Genomic DNA, 23,023 nt, shown 5'->3' on the forward strand with positions numbered 1-23,023 from the left:
TTTTTAAATTTTAGAGCTGTCAATCTTAAATTCACCAAGATGTGGGCTTTTTAGAAAATCAAACAATTTGGTCCATGTATACACTGTCATTTTGGGAAATTGGACCAAAAAATTAGATTTGCCCCAAATTTACAGAACATAATACTGGTGTCCTGTAGATGCTGTCTTTTTAAATTTTAGAGGTCTAAATCTTAAATTCGCCAAGATGTGGGCTTTTTAGAAAATCAAACAATTTGGTCCATGTATACACTGTTGTTTTGGGAAATTGGACCAAATATTAAATTTGCCCCAAACTTACAGTAGATAACCTTGCTGTCCTGTAGATGCTGTCTTTTTAGATTTTAGAGCTCTCAATCTAAAATTAGCCAAGATATGGGCTTTTTAGAAATTCAAACAATTTGGTCCATGTATACACTGTCGTTTTGGGAAATTGGACCAAAAATTCAATTTGCCCCAAACTTACAGAAGATAACCCTGATGTCCTGTAGATGCTGTCTTTTTAAATTTTAGAGCTCTAACTCTTACATTCGCCAAGATATGGGCTTTTTAGAAAATCAAACAATTTGGTCCATGTATACACTGTCGTTTTGGGAAATTGGACCAAAAATTAAATTTGCCCCAAACTTACAGAAGATAACCCTGGTGTCCTGAAGATGCTGTCTTTTTAAATTTTAGAGCTCTAGCTCTTAAATTCGCCAAGATGTGGGCTTTTTAGAAAATCAAACAATTTGGTCCATGTATACACTGTCGTTTTGGGAAATTGGACCAAATATTAAATTTGCCCCAAACTTACAGAAGATAACCCTGGTGTCCTGTAGATGCTGTCTTTTTAGATTTTAGAGCTCTCAATCTAAAATTAGCCAAGATATGGGCTTTTTAGAAATTCAAACAATTTGGTCCATGTATACACTGTCGTTTTGGGAAATTGGACCAAAAATTAAATTTGCCCCAAACTTACAGAAGATAACCCTGGTGTCCTGTAGATGCTGTCTTTTTAAATTTTAGAGCTGTCAATCTTTAATTCACCAAGATGTGGGCTTTTTAGAAAATCAAACAATTTGGTCCATGTATACACTGTCATTTTGGGAAATTGGACCAAAAAATTAGATTTGCCCCAAATTTACAGAACATAATACTGGTGTCCTGTAGATGCTGTCTTTTTAAATTTTAGAGGTCTAAATCTTAAATTCGCCAAGATGTGGGCTTTTTAGAAAATCAAACAATTTGGTCCATGTATACACTGTTGTTTTGGGAAATTGGACCAAATATTAAATTTGCCCCAAACTTACAGTAGATAACCTTGCTGTCCTGTAGATGCTGTCTTTTTAGATTTTAGAGCTCTCAATCTAAAATTAGCCAAGATATGGGCTTTTTAGAAATTCAAACAATTTGGTCCATGTATACACTGTCGTTTTGGGAAATTGGACCAAAAATTCAATTTGCCCCAAACTTACAGAAGATAACCCTGGTGTCCTGTAGATGCTGTCTTTTTAAATTTTAGAGCTCTAGCTCTTAAATTCGCCAAGATGTGGGCTTTTTAGAAAATCAGACAATTTGGTCCATGTATACACTGTCGTTTTGGGAAATTGGACCAAATATTAAATTTGCCCCAAACTTACAGAAGATAACCCTGCTGTCCTGTAGATGCTGTCTTTTTAGATTTCAGAGCTCTCAATCTAAAATTAGCCAAGATATGGGCTTTTTAGAAATTCAAACAATTTGGTCCATGTATACACTGTCGTTTTGGGAAATTGGACCAAAAATTCAATTTGCCCCAAACTTACAGAAGATAACCCTGGTGTCCTGTAGATGCTGTCTTTTTAAATTTTAGAGCTGTCAATCTTAAATTCGCCAAGATGTGGGCTTTTTAGAAAATCAAACAATTTGGTCCATGTATACACTGTTGTTTTGGGAAATTGGACCAAAAATTAAATTTGCCCCAAACTTACAGAAGATAACCCTGGTGTCCTGTAGATGCTGTCTTTTTAAATTTTAGAGCTCTAGCTCTTAAATTCGCCAAGATGTGGGCTTTTTAGAAAATCTGACAATTTGGTCCATGTATACACTGTCGTTTTGGGAAATTGGACCAAAAATTAAATTTGCCCCAAACTTACAGAAGATAACCCTGGTGTCCTGTAGATGCTGTCTTTTTAGATTTTAGAGCTCTCAATCTAAAATTAGCCAAGATATGGGCTTTTTAGAAATTCAAACAATTTGGTCCATGTATACACTGTCATTTTGGGAAATTGGACCAAAAAATTAGATTTGCCCCAAATTTACAGAACATAATACTGGTGTCCTGTAGATGCTGTCTTTTTAAATTTTAGAGGTCTAAATCTTAAATTCGCCAAGATGTGGGCTTTTTAGAAAATCAAACAATTTGGTCCATGTATACACTGTTGTTTTGGGAAATTGGACCAAAAATTAAATTTGCCCCAAACTTACAGAAGATAACCCTGCTGTCCTGTAGATGCTGCCTTTTTAAATTTTAGAGCTCTAGCTCTTAAATTCGCCAAGATGTGGGCTTTTTAGAAAATCAAACAATTTGGTCCATGTATACACTGTTGTTTTGGGAAATTGGACCAAAAATTAAATTTGCCCCAGACTTACAGAAGATAACCCTGGTGTCCTGTAGATGCTGTCTTTTTAAATTTTAGAGCTCTAGCTCTTAAATTCGCCAAGATGTGGGCTTTTTAGAAAATCAGACAATTTGGTCCATGTATACACTGTCGTTTTGGGAAATTGGACCAAAAATTAAATTTGCCCCAAACTTACAGAAGATAACCCTGCTGTCCTGTAGATGCTGTCTTTTTAGATTTTAGAGCTCTCAATCTAAAATTAGCCAAGATATGGGCTTTTTAGAAATTCAAACAATTTGGTCCATGTATACACTGTCGTTTTGGGAAATTGGACCAAAAAATTAGATTTGCCCCAAATTTACAGAACATAATACTGGTGTCCTGTAGATGCTGTCTTTTTAAATTTTAGAGGTCTAAATCTTAAATTCGCCAAGATGTGGGCTTTTTAGAAAATCAAACAATTTGGTCCATGTATACACTGTTGTTTTGGGAAATTGGACCAAAAATTAAATTTGCCCCAAACTTACAGAAGATAACCCTGCTGTCCTGTAGATGCTGCCTTTTTAAATTTTAGAGCTCTAGCTCTTAAATTCGCCAAGATGTGGGCTTTTTAGAAAATCAAACAATTTGGTCCATGTATATATACACTGTCGTTTTGGGAAATTGGACCAAAAATTAAATTTGCCCCAAACTTACAGAAGATAACCCTGGTGTCCTGAAGATGCTGTCTTTTTAAATTTTAGAGCTCTAGCTCTTAAATTCGCCAAGATGTGGGCTTTTTAGAAAATCAAACAATTTGGTCCATGTATACACTGTCGTTTTGGGAAATTGGACCAAAAATTAAATTTGCCCCAAACTTACAGTAGATAACCCTGGTGTCCTGTAGATGCTGTCTTTCTAAATTTTAGAGCTCTCAATCTAAAATTAGCCAAGATATGGGCGTTTTAGAAATTCAAACAATTTGGTCCATGTATACACTGTCGTTTTGGGAAATTGGACCAAAAATTTAATTTGCCCCAAACATACAGAAAATTATCCTTGTGTCATGTAGATGCTGTGTTTGAAATTTTAGAGCGCTAGCTACTTCCTTGTCCAAGATATAGGCTTTTAACAAAAATTAACAATTGGGTCCATGTATACACTGTCATTTTGGGAATTCCGACCCAAATTCTAAGTGCACCAAATTTACAGAAAATGACCCCAGTGCCATATAGATGTTGTGTTTGAAATTCTGGAGCTCTATATCAAGAATTCCATAGAATACCAAGACATGGGCTTTTCACACAATCCAACAATTTGGTCCATGGTTACACTGTCATATGTGGGAAACCTGTGCTCGATAGCTCAGTTGGTAGAGCAGAGGACTGCAGCAGCACAAACTATGCTTCCTTAGGTCACTGGTTCAACTTACTGATGGTGAGATGAAGCTTTATGAAGTGTTGAAGCTTCCATCCAATTGCTCGACACATGGGCCGAAGCTTCACAGCGCTTCATTTGCTCTACTGTGCCATCAAGTGGACAATAAATGTAAAACAGGCAGTGATTGTATTGACGCCATGGATTTGGTGTTTGAAGCTTTGAATTGAATCAATGGATGATTGATGTCTGTGATGCTAATAAATAAAATGTATTTATCCCTCCGTGTCAATGGTTCAAACGTGTGTCGAATAATGCAGGAAGATTTTAGTGAAGTGCGTATCGAGGCCTGTGTTGGTGACGTATGTGGTGATGTATCGCTTCGCGAACCTGCCTGTGAAGCAGCATCTTCATATTTTCGTTTAGTTTTACGCTTTCCTGCATATATGGTGCTTCTGTCAGTAACACTCTGAGACTGTGCGTGCACATTAGAATGTTTCACGTTTGGAACATTAACGTTACTTAGAGACATCCGTCAAGATTACGTGATGACAATTTATATGTGAAGAAATATTACATTGAAATCGGACAGCTTTTTGTCTGTATTGCCAAATATAGACATATTTTTGCATTTTAGATGTTTATTTTGCAATATGAAAATCTTGTACCCCAGAGAAAAATCAGTGCAAAGCCTGGATTACTCGACACACGCTTCGAAGCCTCGACACGAAAGGACACATTACTAGGTGAAACCAAAATGGACATGTAGTAATGGAGAACAGTGTTGACTTATGTATTACAGAAAGGTTAAGCTAATAAATGAAATGTATTTTAAAAAACTGACACCTGCTGGTGGATCACAGTATGACACAATTGGAGCGTCCCCACAGAAATAGAAAGACGGAAAGAAGTATACCAGTTTGGAAGAGCACCATAAAAAAAATCAATGAAATGATGCTGTTTTGTAACAAAGAATGGCATCTCCTCTGTCCAACCCTCACACAGATGTCCATGCAAGGATAGAAAAACAAACGTGTATGTGTGTGAGAACGTGTGAATGTGTGTGTGTTCACCAACCTGCCATGTCTGGACGCAGTGTACACGGTTCCCTCCTCGCTCCCTACGACATAGTTGTTGACGTCTCCTGTGGGGAAGGCCATGCTCGTCACCGCCACAGGTTTGGATTTATTGTACACGAGCTCCATGGTCTCCTAAACACACACACACACACACACACACGCGCACACGTTTTACTTTACTCACAATCTGAAGCAGTATTGTGCAGAGACTGGATGGGTCAAAACGCCTACAAGAGTGGCAACAAACATTAATTTGAAATAAAAAATATCAATATTCATTATAACTGTGTGTACCTGAGGCTGGGAGAGCATGTCCAGACTCCAGGAGCACATCCTGCCGTCTGTGGACACAGTGATCAGGTTGTTGGCATTCTGGGTGCCGACCACGTTCACGCAGTATACAGGGTGCTACAAAACACAAAATCACACGCGTACACAAGGAGATACAGACAGAATGTGCGCTGATGCAGGACACATCAGAGATTGTAAAGGTCGGCTCCGAAACGATTATTATTAGGAACATCCAATATGAGCAAATACAATTTCACTCGATAGGCTTCTGGGACGATAACAAAGCCTGCGTGAGCTCACCAGGCGCCCGTGTGCAGTCGTCCTTTTAAGTAGCCGTACGGCTTGGGACGAGCGCTGCTGTGCAAATTCACAGGAGTGTGTGAAACCATTATGTCATTACTGGGCAGTAATTGATTTGTGCACTGCGACCGACAAAGAGGCCATTCAGCGCCGCGCTCGCCGACTGGACTCAGTGACTGGAGAGAACCAGAGACGGCCTCATTATTAAAGAGCTCACAGCCACTTTAAACCTACAGCATGGATGGCATGTAGTGTGTGTGTGTGTGTGTGTGTGTGTGTGTGTGTTTGGAGCTGAGACTATGAAAGGCCCCAGTTCTTAAGATATTGGCGGTGTATATCGGTCAGTAATTTGTTGAGGGTCATGGAGTTCACTGGAGCGTCTGAGCCGAGTCAGTTTGTATCTGAAAACAAACATCATCATTTTTATCAAGCCCATATTATGATTCAACTAAAACACTGTGATCAAATACAATAAGTTCTAACTAATTATGGTTAACAATGTATTACTGTTTTTATGCCACTAATTCAAGCTTTAAACCACTAATATTCTGCAATATTCATGGTCCTTTACCTCTGACACTCAGGGGCACATTACTGGTCTTAAATGCAGATTGTGATGGTGTGAAACTGTGACTGTTGCTGTGTCTTACAGTGTGTGCAGCAGCAGACAGGGGCGTCCTCTGGACAGGTGTCCGGCGGTGACTACGGTTGTCCCACAGGACAATCTGCCCCGAGTACGTCCCCCCCACCAACAGGTTAGGGTGGAACCTGGCAAAGCCCACGGACACCACAGGAGACTGGAGAGAGAGAGAGACAGAGAGAGAGACAGAGAGAGAGAGAGGGGACAGTTTCACTCCTTATTCAAGTGAAATTCAGATACAATATGTAATAGCAAAGGAAGGGGAATGCGGTGAAAACATGTGGATCGTAACCAGAACCCAAGAAAGAAAGACAAACGAGCCGGTAACGCTAGACGGAGCGCGAGCGAGTGAGCGAATGATCAAGGCCTCGCGATGGGTGGCGGACGCGGGGAGATAGATGGGGAGGGAGATGATGAGTCGGGCTACAGTGAGGGTCCGCCGAGGAGAGAGGGGTGACGCTGGGGCGGAGACCAGACAAAGAGGGGAATTGTAGTCCTCTTTGGCCCCAGCCGGTTCACATTACAGCATCAAAACCCCAGCAGCCACTGGAGCGCTCACTGTAGCCTCCATCGTGACAAGCGCACCCTTGAACTCCCTCCCCCCGCCAATGCCGTGTTTATTGAGTTTTGGTTCCTCTCCAGTGCTCCTCCCATATGGGGCTTCTTCTTCTTCTTCTACTGCGTGCGGCGGTGACTTAGCCCTCCCTGACCCAAAGCCACTGAAGCATCTGCGCCGTGTAGTTATGAGAAAGCGTCGCCCATCGATTGAACCCATCCGTCGATTTATTCCTCAGTTTATCCGTCAATCTCTTTGTCGTTCTTCCTTTAGTTTAAGTCCCGGCGGCGTGTTGAGGTTTTTATGGGTGAAGAGAAACAGGCAGACATCAGCAATGAACCTGCACAGGTGCTGCTGCTGCCTTATATGGAGGGAGGGATGGAGGAAGAGGGAGAGAGAGAGAGAGAGAGAGAGAGAGTTTGGTTCAGATGCAAAGAGTGAAGTGGCGAGTTTGTAACGGTAGCGTGTTTCCCCATCACTCCCTGCTCGACCCACGGCTGATTTACAGGATCAGTCGTGGGTCGAGCCATCGTCCACTCGATGCAGACTTGATGCCTCCCAGGTCTGAACGGGCAGAACACGGCGTGGGCAGAGACGTAACGGAGGACCGGGCTTACTTCACTTATATCCAAACTCATTTCCTGAGGTGACACGAGAACATAAAGCAGGGCTGGCGTGGATACACACAGCATACATATACAGTGTGTGTGTGTGTGTGTGTGTGTATGGTGCTGCAGTGTAATTAACAGCTTTGCGTTGTGTAAGCCGAGTATAGATCTGTGCCGACGTCAATTTACTGTGTGCGTGTAGATTTGAACACTCAAGTCTTAATTTGAGTCCAAACGTTGACGTGCATGTAAACGGACTGACTGCTGTTTAGAGGAACAGAAAGAATCGACTGGATCTGACAGTGTAAGTACCAAACAATCTGCCTTCACCACCAAACTACAACCTTCTGTTCACATCTGAAAGGGACTGGAAAACACACACACACAGCACACACACACTCTTTCTTTCTCTTTCGTTTCTTCTGAGGAGTCGCGTCTTCTGCCCGTCAGTTGACACACAGAGTATTTACAGGGTGAGTAATAACGAGGGGTCGGGGGTTCTCGTGCGTTCGTTCACACACACACACACATCACAGGGTTTCAGTGGTCTGACCGAGAAAATCTGGAACTTTGATTTATGACAAATTCCCCGGGTTTCTACACTTATTTGTGCATTAAATTCCACTTTTCCATAAGTTTTCGGTGATGTAAACAAGTAAAGCAAACATAAAGGCTGTTGCGACGTCGTAAACTACGCTCGTTTGCCTGAGTAAGGACTGAACAAACACATCTTCATCCTTTCCTCTGGTTCAGGCTTCACTGATCAAGACAACAGACAAAGATTTCTGGGATTTTCAGAAAGTTTTAAGATATTGAAGCATTTTCCACTTCAAATTCCATGACTACGTTACCATGGAAACACTGTGTACCTTATCCAATCAACTAGTGTGTAAAGGAATGTTCTCACTTTAAATGTGTACAATCAAGAAATGTAATCAGATTTGAGCACTTTTATGTTCCAGATATACCAGAACATGTAAAAAATTCTTTAAGGTTATCAAATCTCCGCCCACTTTCCTGTATCGCCACTAACATCCATGCAGTCTGGGTTGACCTTTGCCCTCTGTGGCTCTCTGGCAGGCTGCTGTCTGACGTCTGTGGCCCCAAAAGCTCCATCAGCGGGACGACAAAACCCCCATCCTGCCGTCTAATGTTAAGAATCAGACGTCTGAACAGCCAAACGCTTCTCTCCCTCCATTATAACGGTGAAAACCTTCTCTCTCCCCCTTTCTCTCTCTCTCTTTACGTCGTTTCCTCTATACGGCTTCTGACTGGGCTTATTGGACTCAGCTTTGTTAAATCCCTGAAGTGATTGTAACCATAAGTTTGCCATAAAAGTGACATTTGTCATTTGAGGTTTGATTTTTTTGTTGTTAAATTGGAACAATGTGGAATCTAACAAATAGATTCAGTGCAGGCCTTACAGTCTATCACACACATTCTGATTAACCCTGTGATCTCTCAAACCGGCTGCGGAAACAAACTCAGGCGTTTGATCTTTACAGTAAAGATCTCAAGCGAATTTGTGCCGATATTAGCACAGACACAAATAGGAACCAGCTCTCTGCTGTCATTCTTCCACTACTTATCAGCCTAAATAAACATTTATGCCCCGTGTGAGTAATGACAAAGAGGAGCCAAATCAAATCAAGAGTCTCTTCTATTTGCTCCATATGTTAGTTTAGCTCCTGAGCCCTATCAGTGTCCCCATCTTAAGAGGAAAAGTCCTGACTAAACTCCCGATCCGCTCTTTGGAGAAACCGCACGTTATGCCATCATTACCCTCACATGCTGAGGGAGCTACTGAAAATTAGCCGAGCTTTGTCCCTGCAGTGCACTTTGAGGCGCCTGCCAGCAGCGACTTGGACTTGGCAGAAAAGCCGTTTCTCCCTAAACGCTTCTAATCATATGTCACATCAACACATATGGTTTTGAGTTATGTGCTCTTTTTTTCACATGTACTGTATGTCATTAGCCACTAAAATAAGATCAATTTGTCCCCCAATATAAGGAAATTTATGATTTGGGCCTCGAGGGGGGATCGTTGACACTTTAAAGCGGCTTTTGGATTCAGACGTCATGCCTGAGGAAATTAATGGCCGACGTTTGGATGAATTATGGAGATCTGGGTTCTGTTTAGGCTTTACGCAACTTTTTTTTGAAAATTCATTTATGGGCATCTGCCACAGACTGCAGTACTTCCTGTGTATCTATGGGTGTAAATGTATTTAACCCTTTATACCCTGATAGGCCCCTCGCCCTGTTCCATCCCAAACACATGCTGCAGTGTAATCTCTCTCTCTCTCTCTCTCTCTCTCTCTCTCTCTCTCTCTCTCTCTCTCTCTCTCTCTCTCTCTCTCTCTCTCTCTCTCTCTCTCTCTCTCTCTCTCTCTCTCTCTCTCTCTCTCTCTCTCTCTCTCTCTCTCTCTCTCTCTCTCTCTCTCTCTCTCTCTCTCTCTCTCTCTCTCTCTCTCTCTCTCTCTCTTCTTCCCTTCTCCTCGCACGTTCAGGTTTTTTGGGGAGTTTTTCCTCGTCTGGCCGGAGAGCAGTGGGCTGGGTCGGGAACCGAAGCCCTCTGAGACTCTGTGTGTGATACTGGGTTATACAAACAAACTTGACTTGACATGATACAAACACAAACGCCTCTGCACTCTGCTCGCTAAGCAGCGACCTGAAGGCAAGGAAACGCCCCAGCAACTAAACAGAAAAGTTGACAGTATCTTACATTTACTGAGACAAAGGTTCTGATTACATTATTTCTGACTAATTTCCACACGTTTTCAAGTTATTGTAGTTTATTGATTGATCCGTCGCCTTTTGTACTGCAGATTTTAGGGTTAACTATGTGTAAAGACTTTATCAAACCCTCCGTGTGTAAAAACTCTCTGTCTTCCCCTCGTCAGCCTTTATTTGGATTCATAACTAAGGACACGCTGGGATCGTCCGAGCACCAAACATCCCTCAACAACTCCCCCGCACCTTCCTGTGGGCGAGACACCCCACGGCGCTCTCACACACACACACACACACACACACACACACACACACACACACACACACACACACACACCCAGCCTGACGTCTCATTTCCAAGCATCTCGGGCGGACGCGTCTCAGGCGGACGCGTCTCATCACACGCGTGGGTCAGACACACCTGCTAAGTCGTCTCTTGCCAGCCCCGGACGCGGAGGACGTGACGACTGACAGCTCCCCGGAAGACACAACAAAAACACACACACACACACACCGCCGGAGTCACTTTTGTATATCGAACCCGAGTTAAATCGTGGAAGATTTGCAGGGAGACGCTCCGGCCCGTCAGAACAGTGGGGTTCATTTCATCCCCGAGGCGACGCTTGCCGTGTGTGTGCGGGTGCGCGGCGTTATTGTGTGCGTGGAGTCGTGAGGGGGGGAAACACACACTGTCACACACACACAAAAGTATCATCTACCGTATCGCACATAGGCTCACAGGGCTAAGTGCTTCTGGCAGCCCTTATTATATTAATGGGAAGTGTTCTGTAGAGGATAATACACACATGCTAGGCCCTGATGAAAGATGGCACCCAGCGAGGGATTAGGGAGGTTAGAAGGAATGACAGAGAGAGAAAGAAAGCAAAGAGGGAGGGGAACACTCCTTCCTTTGTTGCCTCCTCCTCTCTCTCTCTCTCTCTCTCTCTCTCTCTCCCTCTCCCTTGCTCACTTTCTTTCTTTCTTTCTTTCTTTCCTGGGGCAACAAACTGCTCCTAAAGTCGGCTTGGGAAGGCAGGAGAGGAGCGAGGGGGGTTGGGGGGGCAGATAGGGCAGCAGAGACAGCATATCCTCCCGAGTAGATCCACGCTCCATCCCTCCTCTCCTCTCCTCCCTCGCCTCCTCCTCCCCTCGCTAACCGCACTCATCTGTTTTCCACTACGTCTTATCAGGACCAGATGGATCCGACTGTCTTCTCTTGCATCCCTGCTTCTCTCCTCCCTTTCCCTCTCTCTCTCTCTCTCTCTCTCCCCCCCCCCCCCCCCCCGGGTTCGCTCGTTTATGACACCCCACGGATTTTGTCACTCTGCGGTTTCTGGCGAGGAGGGAGAAATACCAAGCCGAGTCTCCATTTCACCAGGCAAAGAATGAGGGCTTCACGGGAGGAGAGCACGAGGCGGCGGCTCTGAGCACAGGCAGGCCTTTCTCTCCCTCCTACGGCTCCTCTGCCTTTATTTTCCATATCTTGTTTGTTTGCTCATGTTTACCTCCGCCAAGGAGGTCATGTTTTCACCTCGCTCTGCGTGGTTGTGTGGGTGTTAGCATAACATAGCTCACAAAGGTTAGAGACAGATTTTGCAGAGAGGTGGCTCGTGGGCCCGGGAACATTAGGGGCGATGTTTGTTTTAGGCCATAGACAACCAGTCAGATCGCTTTGCAGATGGGAGATTCTGTACATTTTAGCATAAAGGGCTACAAATATGCAACTACTGTACTGCTGTGATCTTGTTGAGATTGTGCTGAGTCTGGAGAGTACAAACTTCAACTCAGTCTAAAACTATTCTGCCTTGACTGAATCATTGATCCATGTGTAACAGATCCTCTAAGTTAACCCATCGGCTCCGTCCCTATGGCAGATCTGTGCTCTTATACCTGGTTGGTGCATACAGTTAAAGTGTTAACACATGAATACGCCACCAGAATGCAGATGAGCCAACAAAGTAGAGGGGCGGAAGTCCTGTTATTGTAGCTGTACGGCTCCTCACGTCTGCCTCATGCTTTAGAAGTTTAAACCCTAAAGCTTTTATTGGCTTTACCACTGCAGCACAGCTTCACCATTGCTGTAATTGCAACATTTGCTCTTATCCACATAAATCCTGTGAATAGAGTCTGACTGTTCCATCTCCATCTCTCTCTTCTTCCTCTTCTTCTTCTTCTCTTACTCAACCTTTGTGGAAGTGCCACAGGCCTCTGGAGCAGCGAGAGATTAATAAAAATATGACTGAGTCCAATGGGATGTGACAGTAGCAGCGGGGGCTGGTCGGGGGGGGAGGGCGTGTGGTTAGGGGGCTGGGCAGAGGTTTTGGGGGGAAACGGCCCTTTAATGTGGTGTGACTTCGCCCACTTGAGAGGCGGGTGTGAGGTTACCAGATTGGACCCGACTGGGACAGGGCGATGACGGGTCCAACTGCTGAGGGGCGGCGCGCTCAGCTGGTACCAGCATCCACAGCAGCCGAGTACACACCCAACACACACACACAGACACACACACACGCACGCTTCCCCTATTACAGATCAATGGTTCCCAAAGTGGGGTCACAGGAGTGCCAGGGGTCTTCCAGGGGCCTACAAAGGGCTCGCAAGCAGATTCTGGAACACTTTAAATTCACTTTAAAGGGGAACGGTGACAGTTCTACTCACTTAGGGTTTCACTCTGAAACTTCCCTTTGTGTAGCACCTCTGTGCACACTGGGTAAACCTGCTTTAAACCCCGCCCTGCTCTGATTGGTCACCTATGTTAGGTTTGTAAGCCTCGTACTTAATGCCACAGTGTTCAAACTTGGTCAATTAAGATCAAATGTAAAAACCCAGAACCAAACATTCCTTCTGCTTGTAAAGCTGAGTCCACAGTATGAACACCGTGTTGTGTCAAAGGTTCACCGTCGGGCAATCAACAGTTCAGCCAAAAGTAAAACGGCAGCGATAAAGAGCTGCCAGGTAAAAGCAAACTGAGGTAAGAGGAGAGGGAGAGATGTTTGTGTACTGATAGGAGCAGAGCGGAGCGAGGAGAGAGGGGAGAAGGGAGCGAGGTATGAGCGCTACTCCTCCAGGTCATGAAAGACACAATCGGCCAGTTTGTTGCAGTCATACTTCTGTGCTGCAAGCGTTTGATCCACGTCTGCCTGCACGCCTTCCTCCTCCATCACACTGCTCCATCATCATCCTCACCTCTCATCTTTCAGTCTCCTCCAGGACATAAACTCTATACACACACACACACACACACAGTGGCTGCACTATAAACGACTATTCCGCCTCATTTCTAACATCCAGGCATCAGGTTTTGTAGATTTCTTCCTCGTGGTTTTGGTTGAATTTTGAACATTTTCATTTAATCGAATTTCCACAAAGGAGCGCCGGTTGAAATTCAATAACTTTCCAGCGTAATCGTTTATTTTAGATTCTTTCAAGACAATAAGAATGTAAAAAAGGCATGACTGCCCGTCGCCTTTATGTGTATGTGTGTGTGTGTGTGTGTGTGTACAGTTACTGTATGCGTTCTTTAAACTCAGGAGTCTGTGTGTGTGTGTGTGTGTGTGTGTGTGTGATCACAGATGCAAAAGCTCAGAAGTGGCCTCAGGAGAGGGACATGGAAGGTGAATGCCAAAACAGAGGAGGAACAGAAAGCGAGGGAGAGGAGGGGGGAGAGAGAGGGAGGGGGCGGGGGGGGGGCAGGCGTGTGGTTTCGAGGGGTTAAACGGCAGAACATGCTCACACATTAAGGGCCATCTGATCTGCGGCCCACTAGAAAGCTGCGTCTCTGTTTGCAATAGGCCCCGCAGAGAGAGAGAGAGAGAGAGAGAGAGGGAGAGAAAATACATTCCCCCCATCGCTCCTCTCCTCTCCTCTCCTATCCTCTAACCACTCCTGCGTTCCTTTCATCCCAATCCAACAGAGAGAGGAGAGAAGGAGGCCAAACGACTTGCAACCTTCCCTCCCTCCCTCCCTCTCTCCCTCCCTCCCCATGTTATTTTGTCTCCCCTCTATATTCTACAGTTTCTATCAGCAAACTCATTCTGCGTTTCGTTCCCTACATCTCTCCATTTCTCCGTCACTCTCTTTCTTCCTTCCTCCCCTCGAGGACGAGCGTGGCACCGTCCCAAACCACATTAACTCCCTGACTAACATGGCGGTAGGGAGGGAGGGAGGGAAGGGGGGAGGACACTTGGAGAGGGGAGGGGGCGGGGGGGATGAGACTTCTGTTCCCTCTCAGTCTTTCTTCTGTCTTTCCTCCATCTGATATCACTTCATCTAGCGCCCATCTTTCCAGCAAACACTCACCTAAAACAAATTTCTGCATGTGGGTCACTCATCTGCGCTCAGTGGAAGCAGCTCACGCATGTGTGGGTGAGAGACATGTCAAACACGGCGTTACATTATGAATTCAAAGCAGCGAACAATTCCTCCTTCTCCAGCTTTTTTATCCTGCGATTGAGCATTCACATCATCCCTTCCCGTTTCTCGCACGTCGAGTTGCGTGTGTCTCCCCCCCCCCCCTCCCCACAAACGTCCGGCCGGCCTCGACGCTGACGATCAACACGCGAACGCGCTCGCAAACTGCGTCGTTAACAAACCCGGGCGGATATATTCTGTCTGAGAGAGGAATGGAAAAACGAGCGGGTCCTACAGCGCCGGTACCAAACGCAGAGCTGTAATCCATCCATGAAACCACACGCATTTCAGCGTAGGCATAAATTATGGTGGAGTGTACGAGCGGTGTCCATTACAGAGCTTACTTATAGGGCAGCCTCCATATCGAAATATTTGCACATAGCGTGTGGTCTGTAGGAATATGTGCGTCTGTGTAAGAGTCGCACTGTTCTCTCCTTTTTGTCTGGAGTGAGACGTAAACGTGGAGGGAATTGATACGATTCTGCCGTTTGAGGAATACACGCGCCTCATCGCTTAATCTGCTTGTGAGAGGAAGTGCGGCCTTCACGGTGACACAGTTGCCTAATCTAGGTCTGTTTCACGCAACACTTTCAATGAATTGGTGTGTTTTGACTGAAAGAAATTGATTCATCTCCTTAAAAACAACAGTATGTGACTTTTTAGAAGCTTTGTAGTTTCCCTCCGTCTCGTTTCTTGCTCACTGTAAATGCACCGCTTCTTGGGTTAAGTCTAGCAAATGGAGTTGGCTACGCTCACGACGAGATGAGGTCACTTCCCTGTCTTTGTTTGATTAGAAAACACAAAATTAGAATGTGAAGGGTACGATCTTAACGCTGTGTTGCTTCCCACAGTGCCAGACTCTAAAGCTACTAACATCAACAACATTAACGCCACATTTCTATGCGTTCTAGACCAATATGAATCCTACAAACTGCAAAAAAATCATCAGCACCAAAGTTAAATTGTTCCCAGCTAAATTACTACTAATCGTCCGGTTCATCTTTGGCTCCTACCAGCATTTTCTTGTAGGAGTTGTTGGAAATGTCACAACAGAGCGATTGGAATCTGTTCTGTGAAAAATATGTCACTGCAGCACCTCCTACTGTTGGAATCTGATTTGGAGAAAAACCCACAAAATACCAAAAGTTTACCGCAAAGGAAATCGCAACCAGAAGTGTGTGTGTGTGTGTCGGCAGGAGGCCCGGGAGCAGCAGGTGAACGGGGGAGGACAAGGGCGCCGTCCAAGAAGTCGTCTGAGTAGGATTACAGTGTGGAACGGCACATGTTCACATACTGACATACAGGAAGTAATCTCTTTCTAAAGCTTGTATATGCTGTGTGTGTGTGTGTGAGTGTGTGTGTGTGAGTATGTCTCGCACTAATACTATTACAGGTGTATTTTCATACTCGGATTGGTGTGTATGTGTGTAAGTGTAGGTTACTGGGAGGCACCACAGTTGACATTAGATGGAGTATCAATGTGGGTGGGCTGACACACTGACACACACACACACACACACACAACACACATGGTGGTGTTGGATTAGGAAGTGGTGAGCCACATCATTTCACTACCAAGACGTCTCTGTATGGCCTCAGTGCCTCCTGGGAGCACCGAGCCCTCACACCCAATTCCTCCCTCTCCTCCCTCTCCTCCCCCTAAACTTTGTTCCCAGTGTCATTCCCCATTAGCATCACACCCATCAGAGAGCTTTTCCAGTTTTCCCACCAAAGCCTGTGTTTTTCCTGCTCAAACCGGCCTTCAGTGGCGGCGCTCAGCAATAATCCAATCACAGGGGTCAAACCGATGCATCTGGACCGGGCCCTCCATTTCCATTTCCCCGGGTTCCTCTCGGTCCCTAAGGTGTCGTCACCGGCGGTGCAGAGGAACGACGCTCTGCAGACGTGAGCCCGCTCGTCTCGGAATGCCGCAGCCACATGCACGGGCGCATTTCTCTGTTGCCAGTTATTCTCAAGATTGAAGGTTGCCACTTTGAAGCAATTATAGCAAATAAAAGAGATGAAGGGAGCTTTTGATTGTGAAATACTGAGTGGCAGAGAGGAAGACGAGAGGAAGACGAGCGGACCACGGAGGACGTCGCGTTCTTTGTCTTCCTGCATTTAGCTCGGTGACACTGCATAGATCCGCATTTCAAACTCACCACCCACAAGACAAGAGGGAAAGTAATGTCTAATCAAAGCTATTTTCCCTCCATTCAGGCGCTGACCCGTACCTGACAGTGGAAGATGTACTCTGGTGTGCTCTTCTTAAACTTCATGTTCCACACCAGGGCCACACCGTCCGGTTCATGAGGGGCGTCTTCGTTATTGTTATAGGAAGCAACCAGCAGCTCAGGATACTGGAGAGAGAGAAAGAATAGAGAGAGAGAGAGAAGGAGAGTGGAGGAAGTTCAGGATTGAAGCGATTCAAAGGGATTGTTGAGGTTTCACAGCTTCTCCTCTGCATGTCTCACCTGAGGGGACCAGTCCAGACAGGTGACGACTCGGTGTTTGGACCAGTGCTCGTCATAGAAGAGCCGGCTGAAGGACAGACTGGAGCCGCCGGCGAGGTCTCTGGAAGGAGACAGTGCAGACAGATAAGGGTCAGAGGTCACCGAGTGATCAAACCAGGAGACAGCAGAGTCCTGCAAGGCATTTGTGATCCTGGCTTTTGTGGCTTCTCTATCTGGAGGAAGAGGAGTTATATTTCCCATAATGCTTTGCTTCTTGGCTAACTGATGTAAACAGACAGGACTAATGAAGAGGAGTGGATTAGCCATCCTGTGAAGAGTTAAATCAATGTTTTTGTGAAGAAGAAAGTATATGGTCATGACGTGTATCGACCTCAATGAGTGTAAGAAGAAGAAGAAGGGAATTGTTTAAACTAATATGTCTGAATGTCATCGTCTGTATGAGGCTAAGAAGTAATGAAGCAGGAGTGAAATGAAAAACATCTATGGAAACCTTTGTGACTCTGGGCTGTTTTGGACCTAAAGTGTGTTTTGACCACAGGCTTGAAGCTTCTCTGTGGCTCCTGTGGTCAAACTTGAAGTGATTCCCGATAAGCAGCATTCCTCTGGAACAGCCGAGCAGTATTCCGAGGCAGCTTCGCACTTTCTGAGTCTTAGAACTTCAACCAACACTTTGATAACCTCTCCCATTTGGAGATCAACCTCTCCATATGACGAGACAATGCTCTGTAAGACCACGACGGTTACCAGTTCACCAGCGTGTTGAGCCCCCTGAGTGTGTGACATCACCCAGAAGACATCTAGTCTGAAGAACAAAGGCGCTCCCAGGACCCTGGAATGACACTGCGGGTGTGACTCACTCACAGCGCATTTTTGTGTAGCCGACACGCAAGTAAACACTCGCATGTGCTCTCACGGCAAACACCTCCCCTCCCCCCCTCACCCCTCTTTGTCCTCCAGGTCTCGGCCGCTGTAGTCGAAGAAGATGTTGCCGTCTTCGGCCAGCGCTCGCTCCATCACGCGGATGCTGCAGTCGAAGAAGCTCTGGAACTCGGACGAGTGTAGGATCTGCTGCCGCTCTTCCTCGGTCAGCTCGCGCAACACGGGGAAGGAGCCTGTCGGAGGGTGAAACAAGGCAGAGGAGCACACAGGAAGTTCAGCAAATGAGGCCTTGAATGAGGTTTGTTAGATTACACTCCAATCTAATGACAATAGTGTTGATATAACACTGACAAACCCTCCTCATTGTTTACAGACACACACACACACACACACACACAAACACACGGCAGCGCCTCCGACCTCAGATTAGCATTCACTTCATCTCTATCAAAACCAGAATCACATCCAGGACATCATAAACTACAAACGGCTCCCGATGCTTCGTTCCTAATAAAAGCCGACAGTGAGGAACTTCATAAACGAGACAAACAAACAGAGCGGCCCGCCTCCCTTTGAACCTAATGACTGCGCAGCACGCCGTCCAGGTTTTTGAAGTCACTGTCACCCCGAGCGCCACACACACACACACACACACACACACACACACACACACACACACACACACACACACACACACACACACACACACACACACACACACACACACACACACACACACACACACACACACACACACACACACACACACACACACACACACACACACACACACACACACACCGACCTTTACCCTGGCTCTTGACTTTGATCCCCCCCCCCCATCCACCGCCGCCACCATCCCTTTGTATTTCTTACACGAGTTGTCAGAAAAGAGCCGGCGAATCGAGTGGCAGAGATCAAAGGCCAGAACCTTCTAATAGGCCAGGATGGAGAGGAGACGGATGACTGTGTGTTTATTAGAGAGTGTGTGTGTGTGTGTGTGTGTGTGAGTGAGTCTAGCTCTTCCTCTGAATCAAAGTCAGTGCAGGTTCTGTGTTCTCTTGTGCGTCGCCTCGCCTCCTTATTCTCCTTATGATTTACTGTGTCACACACAGACACACACTCTTCTCCGCTCTTCCTCACTTTGAAGTGTGGTCATCGGGGTCGAGTGACAGGTTCTTAATCAGCGCTGACCCCTCGCATGCCGCGCCGACCCCCTCTCCATCTGATACACCCACGCGCTGGCTAAGGGTGTCACCCGCCGCCAAGCCGCGTTCCCTGACAGTTTGATCGGTGACGAGTCAGGATCAAGGGAGTAAGAGGAGGGAGTGAGGAAGAATGGGAGGTTGTGTCTGTTTCTGTGTGTGTGTGTGTGTGTGTGTGTGTGTGTGTGTGGTTAAAGAGTTGACGCTACATATGGAATATGACAGAGAGCGGTCCCCTCTTTTACCTTCCTTTGTCTCCTTGTCGTCTTCGTCCTGCTGCTCCGACTCGGGCCCCGGCTTCACCTCCATCATCTCCTCGTCTTCCTCCTCCTCCTCCACTGCAGAGAGTAAAAAAGAAACAGACACAGAAGTCATGTTAATCAACAGCTGTTCCAATTTTCGTTGACCTCCTGCAGCGTTCCCCCCCCCCCCACTCCCCCCAACAGAATAATCATTCCCAGACAGGCATTGGTACACCTGACTAACATTTGGTCCTAGTGGTTTCTCTTTCTCACTCACTCACACACACACACACACACACACACGCACGCGCAGTTCTGTGCACAAACTGAAAACACGATGCCGCATTCCAGTGATTACAGTTCAGGGTTTCATCTTTGTATGACTTAAACACACATGTGGATTGTATTCACAAGCTCTCACGTGGTCTACATGTGTGGATCAATACAGGAGAGTGACACACACACGCTCACACACACACACACTGCAGGAAACGTCTGAGCTGTGTGAGCACTCAACTCCTTCTCTCACCTTTGACCCCAAGCAAAGAGATCCAGTGCTCTGTGTGTGTGTGTGTATGTATGTATGTATGTATGTATGTATGTGTGTGTGTGTGTGTGTGTGTGTAAAGGGGGATTCCCTCTACACACTCTCCAATCAGGCGCTGCAATCACCCTTGACTCTCCAGGATTTAGTGTAAGTGTGTGTGGCGTAGCGTGCATGTGCGTGTGTGTGTGTGTGTGTGCGTGTGTGTGTGTGTGTGTGTGTGTGGGGGGGGGAGGTTACTGTCAACATAGGCACCTGCTTGTCAGCTACTACTCCTTCCCCGACCTCCACCCCTCCGGCTATGTGTTGGTAACCCTCGGCAACCTCTCCTCCTCTTTTCTGCTGCTCCGTCCCTCCAGAACAGATGCTGAGACGGGGGGCCTCTGAAGACCTCTTAACACCCTGACACCACGGCCAGACACCTGTGGTCTGCCAACACACACTCTCCACACACACACACACACACACACACACTTGGGCCTTTTCTCTAACTCATACATACACACACACACACACACACACGAGGGGCCCTCACCCACAGTGCCAGGGGTGGCGAGGGGTTAACTGGCGCAGGGTCACGCTGACAACAGTCGCTCAGTCCACTGGGAGGAAGTGACTACATCACACCCTCAGACGTGTCTCACACACACACACGTCAGGGTGTGTTTAACTCAGCTGGAGCGTAGCCTGAGGCAGAGTTAAAGCCACTGGTTCAAGTCCCGCTCAGCACCGGATGAACTCACACATTTATCACTCCGACTTGTCTCGGCTGCTGATGAACTCACACACACTTTCAACCTTCGAACACAAAGGAACACACATTCATCTATACTCATGCAAAGAAACTATTTCTTTATCCAGGCCAGGGAGAAAAAAAGTTTAAAAGCTAAAAAAAATATTTAAAAACTCATCTTCCAACAGAGTTAAAAATGGATTCACAAAAAATAATAGATACATAAATAAAATGTGTACTTTGGGTTCTAATGTTACTTTAAGCTGTTGGCATTATAGGAAAAGATGATGTAATTTTTCCGGATTTCCTCCTGTGTTAAATCGAGGAGTATCAGTTCTTTGCAACAACATCAGCAGTCTAATGTTCCTGCCTGCTACCTTTCATATCTGTGTGGGAAGTTCAATATTACTGGGGTCCCAAGGCAGCATCAGGTCGTGACCCCGAGACTCCAGCTAGACCTGCATCATTCCCACACACTCCGGCCGCGTCTCCGCCTGTTTATTAACTCAGTCCTGACTTCCCTGTGCATCCTTCCGTCTTCCTTTCTCACATCCCACTAACATGTTTGATATATGGTTTTAATTTCCTCGCTGCTTGCTCGTAATAAATGACTGAGCTTAAGTCAGACGCACGGCGGTGATGCTCGGGTCCAAGTCGGTGGTGAACAGCCAGCGAGTCGCGATCCAAACACCAGTGACCCCGCGAGTTTGGAGCAGAGACCAGAGAGGGCCAGACGGGCAGACTGCCAGGCCGAGCTCCGTGTCTGAGCTGCCAAAACACAAACGCACAGCGGGAGACGTCTTTGTCTCTCCATCCTCCCCCTCTCTCTCTCTCTCTCTCTCTCTCTCTCCCTCTCTCTCTCTCATGAGTCTACTGACCTGTTCTTTACACAATTCCAAGTCAAGGAATTGCCAAGAAAAGTATGTGACAGAAACACTCAAATATAACAAAAATGCTTCTTTTTACACTCGCTTAAGGGGAATTTTGTGGCAAATCTGGCAAAGTCTTAGTATCAACAGAGATGTTGACAGAATCATGCCGTGATGGGTTTGGACGGAAGAGGAGACGACCTTTCATTCAATCAGAGAGGAAGAGAGAAGTCACAGCTATACGAGAGGGAAACCAGCAGAGCAAACCCAAAAAGAAATGGAGCGAAATACTGGAGCGACACTACACTTCCTTCACTCTGCTCAGGTAACACACGAGTTAGATAGTAGTAGAACTAGAATTCATAGAACACAATGTCATCTTCTCTCATTACGAGTTTGATCGCTGGTCTAGCCTGATCCACGAGAGACGCATATCGAGGATTTAAAGACAATGAGTGACTAGAGGTGGAACTTCTGCTCCATGGTTACTTTCAGAGCGTGGAGCAGAGACGCTGCCATGTCACAGTTGAAGTTTGTCGACGGTTTGAGAGGAAACACGTCTTCTGCTGGTTTAGCCACGTCTCATTCAGTCATCCTTCTCCTCCAGCTTGCGGTGACTACTCTTCACATTTCAACACCTCCAGACGAGAAAAAAACAAAACAAATGAGCTCCTGTAAACCAATCCAAACTTAGCAACACAAAGAAAACATATAAAACCTTTTATTTTCTATACTAATATATTCAACTGCCTTGACCTGGCGTGACCAGTCCGGGTGGTTGGAATGTGCGGTGATGAGGGCCGGGAGGAACGGGAGGAACGGGACCAGAGGATTCGAGACCACATTGAGGAGCGCTCCAACCGTCAACCCCAGGACCACAGGACTCTGGAGCAAGGCAGCGTGATTCATGGCCTATGGGTTACCTCACTCCATGGAAGTGGGTCCAAATCCCATACGAAGATACTGCTGATGGCGTTCCCAGCGGCTGTACATCACGCCACGCTGTCACAGTCCGGCACCAGAAATATCTCAGCTATTTCATACGGATGGAAACTGGGAGGAGGACGGATTCACACACGAGGTGATGAAAAACACACTAACAAGTACACACACGCGCGGAGGGACGATTGAGCTTCAGAGTCGCAACAAATACGGAAGCACACACACACACACACCCTCCCCTCTCTCTCTTCTACACCAGTTTCCTGTTTTCCGGTCACGAGATTCCTTTCCCTGTCCACCTGCGCTTAATACGTCCCCTCACTCCAGGGCGACGGGTTAACCGGTCTCCGCCCCCTCGCGGCTGGCGGGGTGTCCGCCTTGATGAAACTCCACTTGTTTTTTTGGCTGGATACACACCCGGGGTAATGATATCCTCGCTCGCCCTGGGGGCCGCCGCTCTCCGGCTGCCTCAATCTTCCCCCGACCGCTGGCTCACGCTGACCCGGGCCTGGTCCATTCAGCGCCGCCCAGCAGGTATGCAGGCACACAGATTCAGAGTGGGAGGATACAAACAGAGGTGAAG

General features: G+C 46.3%; 1 protein-coding gene across 11 annotated transcripts in view; it reads right to left on the reverse strand.

The window, feature by feature from the left end:
- dync1i1a (dynein cytoplasmic 1 intermediate chain 1a) overlaps nucleotides 1–23,023 on the reverse strand; it is a 48,048-nt gene that overhangs the window by 10,762 nt on the left and 14,263 nt on the right. For 4 of the 11 annotated variants that reach the window (XM_076149906.1, XM_076149900.1, XM_076149899.1 and 1 more), the window contains 8 exons: nucleotides 22,057–22,061; nucleotides 19,356–19,437; nucleotides 17,967–18,138; nucleotides 17,027–17,126; nucleotides 16,787–16,912; nucleotides 6,256–6,402; nucleotides 5,309–5,422; nucleotides 5,013–5,146 (listed from right to left, as the gene is read on the reverse strand). In XM_076149906.1, coding sequence (XP_076006021.1) covers nucleotides 5,013–5,146; nucleotides 5,309–5,422; nucleotides 6,256–6,402; nucleotides 16,787–16,912; nucleotides 17,027–17,126; nucleotides 17,967–18,138; nucleotides 19,356–19,437; nucleotides 22,057–22,061 — 880 coding nt within the window. Of the gene's footprint in view, nucleotides 1–5,012; nucleotides 5,147–5,308; nucleotides 5,423–6,255; nucleotides 6,403–16,786; nucleotides 16,913–17,026; nucleotides 17,127–17,966; nucleotides 18,139–19,355; nucleotides 19,449–22,056; nucleotides 22,062–23,023 lie in introns of all 11 variants that reach the window. The other 7 variants (XM_076149907.1, XM_076149901.1, XM_076149898.1 and 4 more) reach the window with 2 other exon arrangements.

The sequence above is a fragment of the Genypterus blacodes genome, unplaced genomic scaffold (assembly GCF_046128005.1).
Source record: "Genypterus blacodes isolate CSIRO-AG114 ecotype Tasmania unplaced genomic scaffold, CSIRO-AGI_Gbla_v1 ptg000048l_1, whole genome shotgun sequence".
Lineage (NCBI taxonomy): Eukaryota > Metazoa > Chordata > Actinopteri > Ophidiiformes > Ophidiidae > Genypterus > Genypterus blacodes.